Genomic DNA, 20,912 nt, shown 5'->3' with positions numbered 1-20,912 from the left:
CTCCATCACAAAAGCATCTTTACTAGTATAGATGCTGTTGCCTGCTTTACAGGCACATGACATACTGAAATATCTTCCTTAGTGATCTTTCCTAATCCTGAATCTTGCTGTTTCATCTGTTTGCCCTGTCTTCCTGTTTTATTCTTCCTTCACCCCAGAATATTGCTGAGAATATTGCTGACATCTCAGTCACCCAGCTATGGTTCTTTCTCTTTCCATTGTGTTGTTGGACTAATCCAATTTCTTATTTTCCATTGGGTTACTAGATAATAATAATAAATAATATTTATCTTGATAATAGTGTAGAAAATTACCAGATCTTTCAGGGCTTCCCCTTAAAGGGTTTATCTCAAATGTCAGGGCTTAGATCAAGCACAGTGTGTTTGGCCCTGTGGTAGATAATGGGTAATAAAAATGTGGAAGATACTTCCTGCTTTTGATGTATTTACAATTTAGTATTTTCCACAGAGACGGGATGTGGCTTGTCTCCTAATCTAACACTAACATTGGTTACTAATGACATATTAATATTACCAATACCTTCACATTAGTATTTATATTTTTCAGATAGAGATTTAGTATTCCTACACCGTAACTTTTTGAACATCCTTTCTTATTCTAGTGGTTTCATTCTTCAATATCTCCATCAGAACTATGATTATTTTCCTTGCATTTGCCTCTGCTATTAAACCTTCAGTGGAGGCAGTCACAACATACTAGGACTTTCATGACAGTAAGGGAGATAGTTTGAGATTTGAAGAAAAGGGACAAGCACTTCCTCCTGAACCTTAAAAAAAGCTGAATTTCTAGGCACTGTTCTTCATGTACAGATGAGAGTTGTGTAAGAGTAGAGATCGCCGGTCTTGGAATCTAGAGAGCTGAATTGCAGCCCTGGCTCAGCCACTAACATGAGAAGTACTAACATTTATAGAACACTTACTATGTGCCTGTCACTCTTCTATTTACTTATGCTGTAAAGAGGAGGATACTATTATTATTCTCATTTTACAGACAAGGAAAGTGAGGCACACAGCGCTTAAGCGAGTCAAGGAATTGGTTTCACGTGGGCAGTTGGGCTCCAAATAGGTGATTTAGCTACTATCCTGTATTATTTCCTGATAAAAAGCAGCTAACATTACTAACATATGCAGCAGGTTCTATACTGGTTTTCTGGAATCTTATCTAAGCGTCACTAACAACTCTGAGATAAACACCATTTTTACAAGCAAGAAAACAGCTTCAGAGAAAGATGCCATTACTTAGCAGACTCAATCGAAAACAGCCTTGAGGCTCCAAAAGTTTCTCTAATCCTCGAGCCACGAGTACCTTTGAGGATCAGTTCCCCCATCTTTAAAATGATGGGTGTGGAGCAGATGTCTTAGTTCTATAAGAAGGAGGGTGCGGAGAAAAGAAAGATACCGCAGACGGGTGTGAGAGAAGGTGAAACAAAAAGCAATCAAGCCACAGTGGCCCACGGCATAACAAAACCGGGGTAGGTGAGCTTACAAATACAGGTAATATTCCCGCCAAGGAGGAGGCCCGGGGTATTAGACCCAAAGGAGGCCTGCGGGCGAAAATCGCCTGACCGCCTGACCAGTATGGGCGCTGCCAGCGCGCACCGGCGGCCGAGGGCGAGGAGACACCTGTTTTTTTGTCCCGGTCGCGGGTAAGCACCTCACCCACCCAAATCCTGCTCCACAGGATTCTCCATGAAAGCCCGAGAAGGAAGGGGCGCGGCTTCCTAGTCCGCGCCGCAGAGCGCCACGTCCCTCTTGGCTCACCCTCCCCGAGGCTCCTACGCCTAAGAGCTCCACACCGCCCGCCTCCTAGCCCTCCGGCGCGGCCTGGTCTCCGCCCTAGCCAATCGGCGCCTTACACTCTCCCGGTGGGACCAATCAGCGGCTGCCGGGGACCCGGGCTGTCGCCATGGCAGCAAGGAGGCGGGAGCGCGCCGTGGGTAGAAGTACAGTGCAGAGCCGGCGGCTGGGGGCTTTAGAGGCCAGCCTGTTCCCTGCAAGCATTCAGCAGGCGGAGCCTCGCGCTTGGAGACCCGGCTTCGTAAAGCTGGCGGCCTCAAGGTGGGTGAGGATCGGGAGGCTGGGGCAGGTCCTGAGATAAAGCTCAGTTCGCCTGCCCTGCCCCAGCAGTGAGGATGGTGGGAGCTCCACTATGGACGGGCACAGTGGGGAGCAGGTTCCAGCTCTAGCTGGAGGCGCGGGGTCCCTTTCTCCGTTCCACCCGCTGCAGGGCACCGGTGCTTTCTTTGGGGTCTATCAAGGGGCAGGCTCTTGGAGAAGAGCAGGCGAGGGTCGGTAAGTGCAGGACCGAGTCCCAGGGTGGGCTCCAGCCTGGCCTTGGCAGGGCGATGGGCGAGGGAGGTGCTCACTGGTGAACAGGGTACACCTACCACTTCCAGGCTGATGCTCACCGCATCCCGCGACGCCGAGCTAAGCTAGGCCGGTGAATCCTGCTCTTCTGCCGGTTCTGTTAAGCCGGCAGCCGCTGACACCAGGAGAGGAGAAAGTTGGTGCCAGTTGTGGTATTGTTTTCCCTAAGTGACAAATCTTTAGATGTAAGATGGTGGTATGGAGTTTGAGAAAGACGGTACTTTCTTGTTGCACCTGCTAAATGGTAACTGAGTGACTAAATGTGGTTATTGTTGTGGATGGTTCCGGGCAGTGGTTTTGGATGACAATTATTTTTATAAAGTTAAGTAAGAGAGGAAATATGAACTTGAACCATTGAACCATTCTCGTTTCTTGGAGACAGAAACCTCTTGAAAGTCTCAAAGTGTCTACCAAACTCCTAAACTGGATAGTGTCCATTTACACAATTGAATAAGAATGCTGCCACCTAAGCCTTTTATTATAGCTATTAAATCCATGGGTGAATATGGACACCAAACTATGTATTACTTTCGTTAGAAAAGGGAGGAGGAGGGAGAAGAGAGGTTAAATGCAATTATATCTGATTGTCAATTTTGTTTGAAGGAAATTGTGGACTTTCCTTATAAGAACTGAATTGATGAGATGGTTGCTTTCAGGAATGCATGAAAAGTAATATGATTAGTGGTATAATAGATTTGGATCGGGTAGCTTATAGTATTTTTTTTTTTTTAACAGCCTACTTAAATCACTTGTTTCTTACGATCCTTCCTCATAAATTTGGTGGAATAGTGTGAGGCAGTCTCCAGATTCTTGCATCTTGTCCCTCATAGATAGTGCCTTGGATTAGTTCAGATTTAAGCCAAGTTGTATTTCTTGTTTTATAAAATTTGAAAACTAAGTTCAACAAATGTTGAACAAACAGATATTTCAACAATTCTTCCTCAGTTAGTAGAGTCCAAAGTTTAAGAAAAAACATGGAAATTTAGAATTAGAAATGAAATATCAAATAATATCCCTCTTGTTGTTAGGGTGAACATAGGAACTTCTGTTTCTCATCTTGGTCTTGAAACGCCCCATGACCTGCTCCAGCTTTCCAAGATGAGTGAAAAATTCATTTGTCTCCTTGTAGTTATCCATGTTGTTCTCCATCTATTCTAATTTTATCTGTTTTGCAAGGGTGGAGTCCATGTTGTATTTACATATCTCTGATTTCCCGAGGTATTTATTGTTTATACCACACATTTTGTATATACCCTTTCAGTATGCTTTTTGCCAAGTTGGTTTGTGTTCTGTAAATACCAGTTAAAATGACTTGCACAATTAAGGCAATAAAGGTATGCTTCAAAACAGCGATAATTGATTATGGGCACTAATATAGAGTATCAGTAGCATGCTCAATACCAGTGTCTTTTTATTTGGGGGCATATTATATACCTCCTAGACATACCAAACTAATTTTTGTGTTATTTAGAATATGCACTTTCTAAGTGTTTTCCACTTTCTAAGGACCGCTTGGGTGACTGAAGTGTGCAAAATACCCTTTTAAGTATTGGGTAGCTGGAGGAATCAAGTGTAAGATTTAAAAATGTATCAAAAATAATTCTTAAAGTAAATAATCCTCTAAGTATTGTGAGTAATTGAGTTGACTATATTTGACATGATAGATGATTAACTTTTTAAAAATAATTGAAGGTCTAAAATGGGGAAACTTATGCTTAATACATGCAGTTAGTTTATAGACTTTAAAAAACAGGCTTCTAACAATTTAAAATAATTTATTCAAGGAAAAACCTTGATAACTTTAATGATTAATCTAAATTTTCTAAAACCACCACAATCTGGTAAAACGTGTATTTCATTAGAATTAATTCTAAAGGCCAGATTCCAATCCTGGCTCTGCCAGGTGATCTTGGCTAAGTCAGTTAACTTCCTTGTGCCTTAAACCTTTTATAAAAGTAAGATCTGAACCGAACCACTTCTAAGATCATTTCTGGTTCCAGCATGCTCTGATTTTAAAAATCTAAAGCAACCTAATGAAAAATTAAATGGCAGCTGCATTTCTTTTATTTTGTGGCAGAATTTTTTAACATACTGTATTTTAGTTATCTGAAGTACAGTTCAGTTCAGTTCAGTCCCTCAGTCGTGTCTGACTCTGCCACCCCGTGGACTGCAGCACGCCAGGCCTCCCTGTCCATCACCAACTCCCAGAGCTTGCCCAAACTCATGTCCATAGAGTCGGTGATGCCATCCAACCATCTCATCCTCTGTCGTCCCCTTCTCCTCCTGCTTCAGTCTTTCCCACCATCAGGGTCTTATCAAATGAGTCAGCTCTTTGCATCAGGTGGCCAAAGTATTGGAGTTTCAGCTTCAGCATCAGTCCTTCCAATGAACACTCAGGACTGATCTCCTTTAGGATGGACTGGTTGGATCTCCTTGCAGTCCAAGGGACTTTCAAGAGTCCTCCAACACCACAGTTCAAAAGCATCAGTTCTTCTGCGCTCAGCTTTCTTCACAGTCCAACTCTCACATCCATACATGACTACTGGAAAAACCATAGCCTTGACAAGATGGACCTTTGTTGGCAAAGTAATGTCTCTGCTTTTTAATATGCTGTCTAGGTTGGTCATAACTTTTCTTCCAAGGAGTAAGCGTCTTAATTTCATGGCTGTAGTCACCATCTGCAGTGATTTTGGAGCCCCCAAAAATAAAGTCAGCCACTGTTTCCACTGTTTCTCCATCTATTTGCCATGAAGTGATGGGCCTGGATGCCATGATCTTTGTTTTCTGAATGTTGAACTTTAAGCCAGCTTTTTCATTCTCCTCTTTCACTTTCAAGAGGCTCTGAAGTATAGTATGTATAAATGATGAAGACATTATAATTTTAATAAATTTAAAAATTTTGCTGTTGCTTTTATGTTTATTGAATATACACATGAGCAATGGTATTTGTTTTTCAGAAACTCATTATCAAGCATGCTGTACGGGCTGGGGAGAGATAAATTAGGAGTTTGAGATTAATACACACATTATTAATTATAAAACAGATAAGCAGCCAGGACCTGCTGTATATCATAGGGAACTATATTCAATATCTTAATAACCTATAATATAAAATAACCTGAAAAGAATATACATATATATATACCTGAATCACTTTGTTGTATACCTGAAAGGAACACAACATTGTAAATTAGTTAGTTATACTTCAGTTTTTAAAAAGAGTTGATTTAAAAAAAATTAACACTATAGCCATCTGTTAAGATTGAGAAAAAAGGCAAAATCCTGGTTTTCTTGATTGGTGTGCTTTTCTACAGATACGAGCATCAAAGACACTAAGATCTATACTGATATCTTGATACAGGGAAGGGTTAGAATACAGCTCAGCTGGTCATACATCTGATGTTTTATTGTGAATCTCACTTTCCTATTGACTGTCACTTTCAAATGGAAAAATGGAGTTGAGCCGTAGGTTGGCTTTTGCCCTTTTCGCTGCTGCCATGGAGAAATTTAGAAGCCATCTGTTTTTCTCCACCCCACCCCTTTTCTCTGTCGGAATTCTGACACTGACAGTAAGTAGGTTGAAGCAACCCAAGTTTCCTGACTTGAAGGAAGAAACCTGGGTCTCTTTCAGAAGCTTTATTTTAATGTCAGGGAGGAAGAGATTGTATTCTTCTTTTGTGGGTTGTATTTTTTTCATTGACCTGCATCAAGACTTTGGCTGTGGCATGCTCTAGGGAGAGCTCTAACATGGCCTTTCCAAAAAAAAATGACATTTTAAGGTTGTATGTCAAACTGGCTTATTGCTGTTTAAGTTCGATGACTTTGGGTGTTTACAACACAGATTTTTATTATTTAAATATATAGATATTAAATTTTCAAGACCGGAAGGGCATTACTGTTTCTGAAGCATTTACTGTTGCCATGTACTGTGCTAATTCCATTGTATTCATTCTTATTTTCATCCAGTCAAAAACTTATGAAGAAGTATTAGTTTGATTTATGGATAGGAAAATTGAGACTCAGAGAGTCAAGTAGCTTGGCAGTAAATGGGAGTGGTTAGGATTCAATCTGCAGTTTATTTTTGACCATGCTAATAAAAGTCATGTGCCTTTCCAACATAAGTTGCATATGATCACTCTCCTGCTTAGATAATTTTATGTTAACTATAGTACCATGAAAAGAAATAAATATGTGTTCTTAAAATTTGAAGATATTTTATTTCCTTATTTTCTTTATATACTGCTTAGAAATAATTGATTATATTCACTGGTGAGTTTGCAATATAACTGCCTTATATTTTACAGTTGGGTGGTGGGTTTCAAAAAAGAATTTGAGATGTTGTGCTTTATTTATGTGATCTCTGTGTTTAAGGCATGGGCCAAGCTTAATTTTTAAAAGTGGCAATAAGAGTAAAAAAGGATTCTAGATAAAGATTTTAAGAAAAAATTCAGTTAAGGATTGAATGGGGAAACTTAGAATGTACAATGAAGTCTCATTGAAGAGGAAAAAATAAGCTTTTAGTTTGAACTTTTCTTAACTATTTAAAAGAAGAGCAATATGGTAAAACCTTGGCATATAAATAAATATCTTTGCTTATTTTGGTCTTTGATTCTATTTGGATAATATATTTCTTTTCCTTCCCCACTGGGATATGATATAGACTCCTTCCACAGTATAGAAATGTTGGCACCTTTTATTTTCACAGAATTTGACACATATATACACTATAATGTGCTACTACCACTGTAATAAGCCTAAATTTATGTTTATGTTTATTTTTATTTATTTTTTATATTTAGAACCTGTGAAGAGTCAGTTCTTAGTGAAAAAGCATTGAGACAGGAGCCAGACCCACCTCTTCACCAATTTGATATTGTGCAAGTCATCTTACCTCTCTGGATCTCAGTTGCCTCATCTGTAAAAAGGAGATAGAAATTCTTTACCTGTTTGAAGGTAAGTGATCAGTTAAGAGGGCTTCCCAGGTGGCTCAGTGGTGAAGAACCCTCTTGCCAGTGCAGGAGATGTAAGAGACATGGGTTTGATCTCTGGGTCGGAAAGATCCCCTGGAGGAGGGCATGGCAACCCACTCCAGTATTCTTGCCTGGAAAATCCCATGGACAGAGGAGCCTGGCAGGCTACAGTCCATAGGGTTGCAAAGAGTCAGACAGGACTGAAGCAACTTAGCACACTTGCACGATCATTTAAGAAAGCAAAAATGAAAACAGACTTAGTGGTGGCTTAAACATAAAAAATTTATTTCCTCATGTAAAATAATTCTTAAAGGAGGCAATCTAGGATAGTAGCTTCATAAAGTTTCCAGGGACCTAAACTTTTTCCACTTCTTTGATCTGTTATCCCTAAAACGTGGCCCTGGTCCTCAGAGTCCAAAATAGCTGCCAGAGCTGTATCCACCAAAACAAAGTCCCAGGTAGCAAGGCAAAGACAAAGAGAGATGCAACCTCTCCCTTTAAGGAGATTATTCTGAACCAAAGGAATTATCCTTTGGTTATAATAATAACCAAAAGATTATCCTGTACCAGGGAAGCAGAGAAATGTAGCTGAATGCATGGTTGCCTTGAATAAAATTGGGCTTTTGTTATTGCAGAGGAAGGGAAGATTTGGATATTGACTGGCAAATAGAAGTGTTTGCACAATATGAATCTTTTTCTCTTTCATCCCTGAGATCTGTGTGCTGTGATAAGCATTCAAAGAAGCTTCAGTAATTTGTCATGTGAGAGTTTTAAGTTTGGCCATTATCTCCAGAAGGAAATAACTTTCATCTAACAAACTGTTTTTCTTTTTTTATGTTTATCCCAGGATTCACTGTAGAAGGCTTTCTGTCTTAATTGGGTATTTGTTCTGGTTATTTTAAAAAAATTACCCATAAATATTCAATAGTAGATGTTTGTTGTATAGCTAACATTTATTGAGCCACTTTCTTTATGCAAAGTACTAAAAAGACAGATAAGTTATCCAAAGAGTATCACATAATAAATCATCAGTAAGTAAATTTATGTTGAAAATTGTTATCCACCTTAAGATACTTTTAAGTTCAATGTTGTCATGCAAGGAACATTGTTGCCTTTGTTGGTTAAAAGATGTTGTGGTTTTGTGTGTGTGTTTTTTTAACCACTCAACTGTTAACTGTCTTGAAATTTCCTTTTACTTAACTACTGTCCCTTGCCTAACTTATTTAGGTATACCAATATTTTATTTCCTTCTAGAAGTTTTTGGATAGAAGTGAAGTGAAGTGAAGTTGCTCAGTTGTGTCTGACTCTGTGACCCCATGGATTGTAGCCCACCAGGCTCCTCTGTCCATAGAATTCTCAAGGCAAGAGTACTGGAGTGGGTTGCCATTACTTCCTCCAGGGGATATTCCCGACCCAGGTATTGAACCCGGGTTTCCCTTATTGCAGTCAGACACTTTACAGTCTGAGCCACCAGGGAAGCCCAAATATATCCTATACTTGCCACATGAAATGCTTCAATTGCCGTTTTATCTGTAAAGAAAGTGAATTGAAATAAAATTTTGAGAAAAGGAAACTGAAATTTAGGGAATGGAAATTGGTGAGGGAAGAACTTAAAGATTCCATCATTTAGGGATATTAGAAAGACTGTAAGGAGCATTTAGCATTGTAAGTCATCTGACCGAAAATATCTTAGTTGCTGAATACAATCTTAATGCCTTAAATTTTTTTCAATTAATAGAAAGAATAATGCTATATGTTGTTTTGTAAGCAGCTTTTTTCAAATTGCAGTTGTTTACTTAATAGGCTGCCTTCCACATTGGATTGAAAACCCGACGAGGGTAGAGACCATGTCTATCTCACTTACCTTTGTATCCAGCATAATGTCTGGAATATAGTAGGTACTTAGTTAAGTGTTTGTTAAATTAATAAATAACAGATAACAGAGTAAAGAAACCATACTTCAGTTCAGTCTTAAATTTAAGAGCAATAGGAGTAAAAGAAGAAGGTTGGAGGGAGAAACCGATAAATGAAGAAGGAAGAGAGACTGTTGAAAGCAAAGCGAGACAAACCAGTTTCAGTTTTCTGTATTCTTCACCCTTCTTACCCACGACCATTCTTGTTAACCACTCAGGATATTTGTCCCTATAAGCAAAACAGGAAACACACACACACACACAGACACACACACACAGACACCCCTACCCACTCACACCCACACCCACCCATCCACACCCACCCCAGGTAGACTTAATCCAGATAATTACTGGTAAGAATCAGTAGTTGAGAAATGTGCCTCTGTGTATGAATGGGAATTTTGTTTTGGTGGAGACAGGGAAGAATAGAGAAGCTTATTTTTAGGACTTGGAAATTGAGGGAAATTATTTTGTATCTACTGAATGTTCGGAGAGGCTTAAGAACTCTGTTTATTTTGTGCTTTTGCTTAAGGCTCTAATGCCTTTGGGATCAGTGCTTTCCATGCTGTCTTGAGATCACTGCCTGATTTAGAATTTTACATTATCCTACTTTTATTTTTTTCTTCTTTTTTTTCCCTTTTTTAAAAATTTTATTTTATTTAACTTTACAATATTGTATTGGTTTTGCCATATATCAGAATGAATCTGCCACAGGTATACATGTGTTCCCCATCCTGAACCCTCCTCCCTCCTCCCTCCATTATCCTACTTTAGAGTGTTAATTTCAGCCTATCCTGGTTTGGATCAGTCTACTGTGTCAACCTCATTTAGCCCAGTATTTTCTCTTTAGGTCTCTGTTCTTATGGACAAAGAGGTTGATAAAAGAAAGGAGAAGGCCATTCTTACTGATCTGATAGTGGAAGAAAAGTATCAATAAATTCGTTTCCTTTTTCCCCCATTGCTTGTCTTTGTCACTCATCTCTGCTTCTTTTGTATGGACATTTGTATATTACTGGATTCACGAAAATCTGGAAACTTGTCTCTGACACAAATTTGACATTATCTTGGCATTTAAAGAGATTTTTATAACATTACTTTTATACCTAATGAGCTAGAAAAATGTTCATTTCTTTTGTTATGATAACAGTTAACTTTTATTGAGGCCTTATTAAGAAGTAAATGTTTTAATTAGCTTTAGGCTCCAGTAAGTTAATTGTCCTAATTATTTATAAAATAAACACTAAAAGATTCAAAATTAATAGAAGGGAAAAGTATATTTAAAAAATTCTTCATCAATCAAAAACAAAATTTAAATACAGGCAAGAAAGGAAAGGAAATAAATAGTAAAGAGGCAGGATACATAGAACGCCCCCAAAAAGGTGGTGTTTCATTGACTCTAAGACTCCATTTGTTGCAGGAAGGAGAACCTCTTCCAGGGCCCAAAAGTGGGCTGTTATCTAGCACTCGGAAATGAATTGCCTGAGGAGACGCATAAGCTGACAAAGCAAGAGATTTTTTTGGAAAGGGAGCCCAAGGGGAGAGCAGTAGGGTAAAGGAACCCAGGAGAACTGCTCTGCCACGTGGTTCTGAGTCTTGGGTTTTATGGTCATGGGGTTAGTTTCCGGGTTGTCTTTGGCCAGTCATTCTGACTCAGGGTCCTTGGTGACATGCGCATTGCTTAGCCAAGATGGATGCCAGCAAGGATTCTGGGAGGCGGTCGGACATGTGGTATCTCGTTTTTATCTTTCCTGAACTCTTCTGATTGGTGGTAGCTTATTAGCTCTGTGTTTGTTACTAGGACCTCCTATCCTAAAACAGCTCATGCAAATGGTTACTATGGTGCCTGGCTAGGGTGCAAGGTTTCAGTCAGTGTGCTTCCCCTAACACACTGATATTAAGACACACCATTTTATACCATATAGAATACATATTGCCCATAAAACTGAGTTCTTTATCGCTTAGAATTTCATTCTGTGCTTTTAAGATACATTTAAACATACAGATTTTTCTTACATTGCATTTGCAGATACATTAAGAAATTTAAAGAAGCTAAATAAATCAGTTAAGGTATTTCTAAGACTCTTTCACCTTCATAACCTAAGTCTTCTGAAATGCTTCCTTGATTCAGAATTGTGACTGTTTGTGTTTTCCCACCGGAGAAGGCAATGGCACCCCACTCCAGTACTCTTGCCTGGACAATCCCATGGGCAGAGGAGCTGGTGGGCTGCAGTCCATGGGGTCGCTGAGGGTCGGACACGACTGAGCGACTTCACCTTCACTTTTCACTTTCATGCATTGGAGAAGGAAATGGCAACCCACTCCAGTGTTCTTGCCTGGAGAATCCCAGGGACGGGGGAGCCTGGTGGGCTGACATCTATGGGGTCGCACAGATTCGGACATGACTGAAGCGACTTAGCAGCAGCAGCAGTGTTTTCCACATGACATTTTCCTCTCTACTGTGGAGAGTAATGGTGATTTAATTCTAGGAGTTTCTTTAAAACCATTTGCCTGGAATTTTCTTCTAAGCTTCTGACCTTCATTTTGCAAGCTTTGATGCCAGTGCATTCCTGAAGATGATCATCATCTTACAAGCTTTGATGCTGGTGCTTTTCAAAAGATGATGATGGAAAGTTGTCAGATTCATCTTCTTTCCCCAGTCCCTCCATCAGTGGTTTATTTACCACTGAGGGGTTACAGTTTGTCTAGACATGCATCAGAAATAACATCCAGTTGGGATACCTTTCAGGCAACCTATTCTTCAAATATTCAGGTATGCAGCCTCAGAATGCATCCAGAACTAAACTCACACACTTGAAAGGCTACTAAAGGCTCTTGGACATTCAAGCCAGCTTTAGTTAACTTTCCTTTCTTAGCCATAATCCCTCTTTTACATGTATAGTAACATTTTTGAGAAATTCTTTTGTAGTTTAAATTTTAATATGGCAAGAACTTTTGGCCATAGATGCCTATGCCAGTGTTACTGCTGCTGCTGCTGCTTAGTCGCTTCAGTCATGTCCGACTCTGTGCGACCCCATAGACAGCAGCCCACCAGGCTCCCCCATCCCTGGGATTCTCCAGGCAAGAACAGTGTGCTATTTCTTGTGTAACTCATTCTTGGAGTATCAGTTTCTTTAGCACCTTTAGCATTACTGTATCATTTGGAGACCTGTAAAAGGGCATCAGGATTTTTTCAGCATTTCCTATGGACTAAATTCATCTTTGTTTTTTCCTCAAAATTACTTGGAAGTTATGTGGCTTCTGTTCAGTGTTGGTTGGAAGTCTCTGACAAGTTGACTTTGTTCATGAATCCATGAAATCAGTCTTATATTCTATATAATTTTTTTTATTGGAGACATAGTTTCTGCTGCCTTCATTTGCATTGTTTGGCTGCTTATAAATAATCTTGTTCTATCTCAAAATGTAAGGTAGTTTTGTCTATTTGTGGGTATCTTCCTGTCTGTAGTCAGGTGAAACACTTAGATGTTCCTTTACAAGAAAGTGTAAAGTTGCAATTATTCCTTTAACATCAAATATTTGCTTTATTAGTATCAGCTACTTCATTTCTATGTTTACAAAATAGCTTTTTCTTTCTTTCTTTCTTTCTTTTTTTTTTTTTTGGCCAGAAGGCTTGTGGCATCTTGTTTCCTGAACAGGGATTGACCGTGGGCAGTGAAAGCCCCAAATCCTAACCACTAGGCCACCGGTTGTCGTTGTTGTTGTTCAGTTTGCTTCGTCGTGTCCTCTTGGTGAAGGCATGGTCTGCAGCACGCCAGGCTTCCTGTCCTTCACTATCCCCCAGATTTTGCTCAAACTCATGTCCATTGAATTGGTGATGCCAATCCAACCATCTCATCCTCTGTCGTCCCCTTCTTCTTCTGCCTTCAGTCTTTCACAATGCCAGGGTCTTTTCCCATGAATTGACTCTGCATCAAGTGACCAAAGAATTGGAGCTTCAGCTTTAGCATCAGTCCTTCCAAAGAATATTCAGGATTGATTTCTTTTAGGATTGACTGGTCAAACCAGGCCACTAGGGAACTCCCCCAAATAGCCTTTCATTTTAATGCCAAATCATAATTTAATCCTTTTGAAGATGTATTAAATGGCAATTAAATTCAATTTGTGAGAGACCAAAAAATGCAAAAACTCAGTCTAAAGTAATGGCAGTAGAAATAGCTATAATAAAGTTCATGTATGTGCTGGCAGTAAAGATTATGTTGCTACTGCCACTTAGTCAACCACTTTTTAATGTTCTGTTAATTGAAAACCACTCTGCTTTCTGAGATGTTAAACTGAGGAATTAAGTTCATTGTCAGTAATTTGATAATATAAACAGAGAAAATATTCTAGTTGGAAAGATTTTTATGCTGAATTTTAAGAAAGCGTGTGAGAATGTGTGTGTGGGTGTGTATGTGTATCTACACACTAATCAAAAGAAAATTGGTTTAAAAATTATCAAAAGAGACCTTAAGGCAAATTAGGATATAAAGGTCACTCAAATGTGAAAAAGATTAAATCTACCAGAAACCTAGAAAATCTTGTTTGTGTACATTTAAAAACACAGCCTCAAAATATTTAAAGGAAAATGGACAGAATTATAAGGAAAAACAGATAAATCCAAAATTAAAGTGCAAGATTTTCACTTTTCTAGTATGATAATAGTCATTTTATCTAGACAAAAATGATTAAGAATGTAAAAACTGGATAATTATGAAAAGTTATAGAGCTTAGATAATTTTAAAACTTACATACTTTTAGAGTAAATTATGCTTGAAATTGTAATTGTTCCTTTTTTAATGCTCACACTTCTTTTACAAGCTCAGGTTTTTTGCTCTATTTTTCATTACTTTAAAAAAAAGTTGAAGTATGATTCACATATCTTAAAATTCACTCTTTAAAAAGTGTACAGTGTCTCACACTCTGTCCAAAGTGTGAGACGTTCCTGGCTTTACTTCATTTTTACTATATCTAGACAGGAAATTTTATTGGTAGTTGATTTTTGTGTTCTTTGTATCCCACCACCTAAATCTTCTATTTGATCTACCAAGGTAGTTTTCAGCTGGCTGAATAAGCAGTGTTTGGTTTAAAAGGCATTTATAAATCATATAGCTTAATCATTTCTTACAATTGGTGTGAATACAAACAATTTTATTAGTATTTCTGATAATGTAGCAGAAAAGATCTACACTTTATTCAATGGAATTAACTAATAATAGAATCTAAGAGTGTAAATAATACTGAGGTCTAATTGAATTCTCTTTTAAAAAATTCATTATTTTAAAAAATGAGGAAACAAGCAGGGAAAGTTAATTGACTGACCTATGATTACATAGCAAGTGGATAGTGTATACACCTAAATTTAATTTGCCTTACTCTTCTTAGGTATAACACCTTTTACAAAAATTAGAGTATAATTGCTTTACAATATTGTGTTAGTTTCTGCTGTACTACAAAGTGGATCAGTTATATGTATACATATATCCCCTCCCTTTTGAGCCTTCTACTTCCTGCTAGTGGTAAAGAGCCTGCCTGCCAATGCAGGACTTAAGAGATGTGGGGTTTGATCCCTGGGTCATGAAGATCCCCTGGAGAAGGAAATGGCAACCCACTCCAGTATTCTTGCCTGGAAAATTCCATAGACAGAGGAGCCTGGCGGGCTACAGTCAATGGGGTTGCAAAGACACACGACTGAAGTGACTGAGCATGCACACATTCCCTTCCCCTTGAGCCTCCCACCTCCCCTGTCTCATCCCTCTAGATCATCACAGAGCACCAAGCTGAGCTCCCTGTATTAGAGAGCATCTTCCCACTAGCTGTCTATTTTACACGTGGTAGTATCATCCATTTTTCTTTTCCTTGAGGATCCAAATTTACTTTTCAGATAAGCATTCTCTTTGTCTCTCATTGCAGAGGAGGTTTGTGAATAACAGAGCTAAGGGAAGCAGTATGTTTTCAAATGTTAGCTGCTTCAGAACCACCTGTAGAGCTTGTTAAAATAGAGTTTGCACCCCTCACCCCCCCACCTCCCTCAAAGATTCTTTGATTTAGATGATCTGGAGTAAACCCTAATAATTTGCATTTCTAACAAATTCCCAAGTGGTGCTGGTGCTGCTGGCTCAGGGACCACCATGCTTTGAGAATCACTGTGTAAAAGCAGACATAGGCTTCGGAGTCAGTCACTCCCAGGTCCAAACTCTGGATCTACCACTTACTGCCATGTGACCCAGTTCAAATTTTTTAACTGATATGTTTCAGATTCCTGTACTTTAAAATGGGAATGATAGTATTTATTTCACAGGGCCATTGTAAGAATTAAATTAATGTAATAAAAAAATTTAGCATGATTAGTATGTAGTGTGTGTGTGTGTGTGTGTGAAAGTTGCTCAGTCGCGTCCGACTCTGCGACCCCATGGACTATACAGTCCATGGAATTCTTCAGGCCAGAATACTTGAGTGGGTAGCTGTTCCTTTCTCCAGGGGAGCTTCCCAACCCAGGGATCAAACCCAGGTCTCCCACTTTGCAGGAGGACTCTTTACCAGCTGAGTCACCAGGGAAGTACTTAGTAGACACTCAATAATGGTTTCTGTTGTTATTTATAATAAGCCTAGGACTCAGTTTGGAGAAGGCAGTGGCAAGCCACGCCAGTACTCTTGCCTAGAAAATCCCATGGATGGAGGAGCCTGGTAGGCTGCAGTCCATGGGGTCGATACGAGTCGGAGGCGACTGAGCAACTTCACTTTCACTTTTCACTTTCATGCATTGGAGAAGGAAATGGCAACCCACTCCAGTTTTCTTGCCTGGAGAATCCCAGGGACGGGGGAGCATTGTGGGCTGCTGTCTATGGGGTCGCACAGAGTCGGACATTACTGAAGCGACTTAGCAGCAGCAGCAGCAGGACTCAGTTATATGTTTATGCACCATAAACTCATCCACTGTTTTAGAGCAGATGCTCAGAGACTTTTTGTCACTTGGAGATTCTATCAGGACACATGCACACAGACATTTTCATATACACACATTCCTCCATGACTCTCTTCATTTTATGATAGACTTGAAAAAAGAATGAGAGAGTAGAAATGACAAATTGGTGAAGCGATTCCACTTCCAAGACTGTATTTAACTAAGGTTTATTTTCATTACTCTCAGGCTTCTATTGTGTATTGAAGTAAAGGTGGACACTATAAAAAAGGGCATATTTAACACCATGCAACTTAGCTTCCAATTGCTAAGCAGAACTGTTTATTAATGTATGTGCTATATGGTGGGAAAAGGAGAGCCTGAGTAACGTGGGAGATGAACCCAGGGTGGAGGAAGGAGTCTGTGTGAAAGGGTCTTTTAAACTCTGGATTTACTGTATCAAGTGATAGCAGTCACAGCTCCTGGTAGGGTTTGCAAAGTGAAGTTATGGAGGTGTATCACTGAGCTGACTTTCCACATGCACATTGTAGAGACTATTCAAGTCATTTTGAGCTTCCCTGATGGCTTAGCAGTAAAGGATCTGGCTGCAGTGCAGGAGTTGCAGGAGATGCAGGTTCAATCCCTGGGTTGGGAAGAGTCCCTGGAGGAGGACATTGCGACCTACTCCAGTATTCTTACCTGGAGAATCCCATAGAGAGAGGAGCCTAGTGGGCTACAATCCATAGGGTCACAAAGAGTCGGACATGACTGAAGCAACTTAGCATGCATGCCCAAATCACTGTAGCAATTATTCATTTTCTAACTATATGTGTACCATGTTAGGGGCCATTGAGACTCAATTAAGCCCCAGAAGTATATGTAGAAAACATCAAAATTGACTTGAGCAGTTAAGTCATAACTTGGGCTTTTCAGTCATGATTACACTTAAAACTCTAGTGTTGTCTAATAGTCATTAGATTGGTCAGCCTGTTTACAGTGGCATAGGGGACTTGCAAAGGTAAACAAAAATTTCAATTCAGAATTAAAAAAAAAACTAACTCACACTTTTTAAATTAGTTTTTTAAAAGGTAAAAGGTATAGCTAATAAACACTTGAAAAGATGGTCAACATCAGTAGCCAATAAAACAAACTCACAATAAGATACTGCTTCACACCCAGTAGGTTGGCTATAATAAAAGATAGACAATAAATAGCGTGTGTTAGTAAGGATGTAGAAATTGGAGCCCTTATGTAGTGCTGGTGGTAGTGGGAAAAGATATAGCTGCCATGGAAAACAGTTTGGCAGTTCCTCAAGAAATTATAAATGGAGTTACAGAATTGATCTAGCAATTCTACTCCTAGATATACAACAAAAAGAATTCAAGTTGCTGCATCAAACACAGTAACTGGAACATAAATATTCATAGTAGTATTATTCATACTAGCCAAAAAAAGTACAAGTAGGACTTCCCTGGTGGTGCAGTAGCTAAGAATCTGCCTGCCAGTACAGGAGACACAAGCTCAGTTCCTGGTCTGGGAAGATTCCACATGCTATGGAACAACTAAACCTGCGTGCCACAACTACTAAGCCCATGCTCTAGGGCCTGAGAGCTGCAACTTCTGAGCCCTGGAGCCTAGAACCTGTGCCCCGCAGCAGGGGAAGCCACCACAATGAGAAGCCCGTGCACGGCAATGAAGAGTAGCCCCCACTCCCTGCAACTAGAGAAAGCCCACTCATAGCAGCAAAGACTGAATGTGACCAAAAAATAAATAAAATTTTAAAGCAAAAACAAAAAAGGAGACCGTTTATTGTAATCTTTAATAAAAAAAAGAAAGCAGAAATAACCCAAATTTTCATCAACTGATGAACTGATAAAATGTAGAATATCCATACAGTAGAATATCTATTCAGCTGTAAAAAAAAAAAAAAATGAAGTGCTGATTCATGTTACAACATGTTACAACATTTAGCATAATGCTAAATGAAAAAAGCCAGATACAGAAAAGGCCATATGTTATATGATTCCATTTATATAAAATGTCCAAAGTAGGCAAATCTATATAGACTGAAAGTAGATTTGTGGTTGCCACAGACTGAGAGAATAGAGGGAATGGGGAATGACTGCTAATAGGTATGTGGTTTCTTTTTGGTATGATGAAAATGTTCTAAAATTGGATTATGTTGATAATTGCACAGCCTTTGGAATATACTAAAAACCACTGAATTGTGTGTTTGGAAAGGATAAGTTTTATAGCATGTAAATTATATCTCAAAAGAACAAAGGCAAAACATATACCTATAGTGGGCATGAAGCATGAATGAGAAATAAACCTTTGTTATCATAAAAAATCGTTGTGAGAAGAGGAGGTGATTCATGGCCAGGAAAAGATTCTGTGGAAAAACAAATCATCCTTCTGTTAGAGATTCTTAACACTGAGTAGCCCGTCACAAGTCCTCAAAGTCTTACGAAGATGGGAACATATTTAACTACATTGAGCCAGTATCTCTCAAACATTTCATTATAAGTAACATTTACTCACAACAGTCGTGTTGAAGGACTAGTATCCTAGAGAAGAGTGAGTCTTGGACTTGAGTATACATATGTAAGGATCACTTGGAATGTTTGTTAAAGCAGATTCCAGGGTCCCACCCCAGAGATTCTGACTCTAGAAGTGTTGGATGCAACCTGAGAATTTGCATTTCCAACAAGCTCCCAGATAATTTTATCCTTTAAGTTTGAGAACTAAACTTTGAGTAGCGTCTTTATAGAATAGACAAATCCTGTACCTTAAATGGGAGAATTTTCTGGCAAGTGAATTGTATCTCAATAATGATGCTAAAAATTTTGATATACTAGAAATAGCACTAAAATGTGAATTCTAGTGATTTTGTTAATTCAAGACAATGCTGTGTGGGTGAATTATTTCCATTAAAAATTTCTTCATCTGTAAAATGAGTCACTGCTATATCCTACCTAGGGTTGTGGTGAAAATGAGGCAGTGTATTCTCCCAAACTGTGTTCTGTGGATAAAGACATGTTACTTAAAAAATTAAGTCCGTGGTCAGCTAAGTTTGGAAGTCTCTGAATTAAATAATGCATATTCCAGATTGACGGTCAGACCATTATTTTTTACTTAGATCCTGTTATCAGTCTATGTGTATCAAATAAATTAAGTATGAGCTTTTCATTCATTCTAATTCTTGTAGTAGAATTAGAGCTACAGATATCCTTATGAAGTAGAAAATTAATAAGCAAGATTTGAACAATATATTTCTTTTAAAGATTTACTTATTTATTTTTGGCTGCACTGGCTCTTGGTTGCTATGTGCAGGCTTTCTCTAGCTGTGGAAAGCGGGGGTTATCTCCAGTTGTGGCGCTTGGACTTCTCATTGTTATGGCTGTCTTGTTGCGGGCACGGGCTCTAGGCATACAGGCTTCAGTAGCTGCAGCACATGGGCTCAGGAGTTGTGGCACATAGGCTTAGTTGCCCAGTGGCATGTCGGATCTTCCTGGACCAGGGATTGAACTGATGTCCCCTGCCTTGCAAGGTGGATTCTTAACTACTGGAACACCAGGGATCCCCAAGATTTGAATAATATTGTGGGACCAGCACTAGTTGTTACTCTTTTGCTTCAACCCTGTTACATCCTGCTTGATATTTTATTGACCTATTTATTTGAAAAATTAATGACCAAAAAGAACTTTGTCATATGTGAGAGGAGAAGAGGGCAGCAGAGGATGAGATGGTTGGATGGCATCACCAACTTAATGGCCATGAGTTTGATCAAACTCCGGGAGATAGTGAAGGATGAGGAAACCTGGCATGCTGCAGTCCATGGGGTCACAAAGAGTCGGACATGGTTTAACGACTGAACAACATTGGCTATGATAAAATAATGTCTGGTAAGGTTAAGAGAATATTTGTAGTCAGTTATTTGTCTTTTTAAATCAATTTATGTTCATAGAGCAAATTACTTTCAAAATTAGATAAAAGCTAATTTAAATATCATATCCAGAAGTAATTTTGGCTCTTTAGTATTTTAATTGAGAAAAAATATATAGTTTTCCCTTCTCCCTTTCTTAAACTTGGGCTGTTTATTTTTTTAAAAATTGAGTTCCTCATTACCATCTTTATTTGAAGCTTTTTAAATTAACCAAATGTTTTCTTATATAAGCAGTTTAAACTTTAAAATTTTGTTTACTTGTCTTTTTAATCTTAGCTGAAAAGCATTTCTTTCCTGATTTTCTTTAGTGATCTATTTTAAGCATTATTTTTGATGTTATAATGTATTCTTAACCCTTTTCTTAGAATTCTAAAATTCCTAGAATGAAGCTCCCTAAAATTGAGTATATTATATTATTAATGGTGGTATTATTAATGTGGTATTAATGTGATAATGTGGTATATATATATAGTTTGAAAATGTTTTTTCAGAACCTTAATATAATTGTACCTTTCTTTCAGATGAAGTGGAGGACCATCCTTCCACAGTGCTGTTTGCTCCTGGTTACGTGTGCACTTCCTGCTCTTGAAGCTGTGCCTATAGACATAGACAAGACAAAAGTGAAAACTACTCAGCCTGTGGACAGTGCGAAGATAGAACCACCAGTAAGTGCAATGACAAAGATAACCTTGTGGGAAGAACTTTAACTAAATTTATTACTTATAAAATTGGAAATTCAGGAACTATTTTTCAAAAAGTAGTAAAAAGTATAATGAATATGTTGTTGTTTAATATGAGAAA

The 20,912-nt window shown here is 38.7% G+C and overlaps 1 protein-coding gene across 3 annotated transcripts in view; it reads left to right on the top strand.

The window, feature by feature from the left end:
- The first annotated feature begins 1,945 nt into the window (after nt 1-1,945).
- Nucleotides 1,946-20,912, top strand: part of NUCB2 (nucleobindin 2) — a 41,653-nt gene continuing 22,686 nt past the window's right edge. For all 3 annotated transcript variants that reach the window (XM_086339773.1, XM_086339774.1, XM_086339775.1), the window contains exons 1-3: nt 1,946-2,078; nt 7,187-7,340; nt 20,633-20,776. In XM_086339773.1, the coding sequence (XP_086195899.1) occupies nt 20,633-20,776 (144 nt within the window). In that variant the 5' untranslated portion in view covers nt 1,946-2,078; nt 7,187-7,340. The remainder of the gene's footprint in view (nt 2,079-7,186; nt 7,341-20,632; nt 20,777-20,912) is intronic.

This window comes from Bos grunniens, chromosome 15 (assembly GCF_055505025.1).
Source record: "Bos grunniens cultivar Pamir isolate PY7600 chromosome 15, Bosgru_T2T1.0, whole genome shotgun sequence".
In the NCBI taxonomy this organism is placed as follows: domain Eukaryota; kingdom Metazoa; phylum Chordata; class Mammalia; order Artiodactyla; family Bovidae; genus Bos; species Bos grunniens.
The sequence above is the reverse complement of the archived record's forward strand: the minus strand, read 5'-3'. Positions and strand labels throughout refer to the sequence as shown.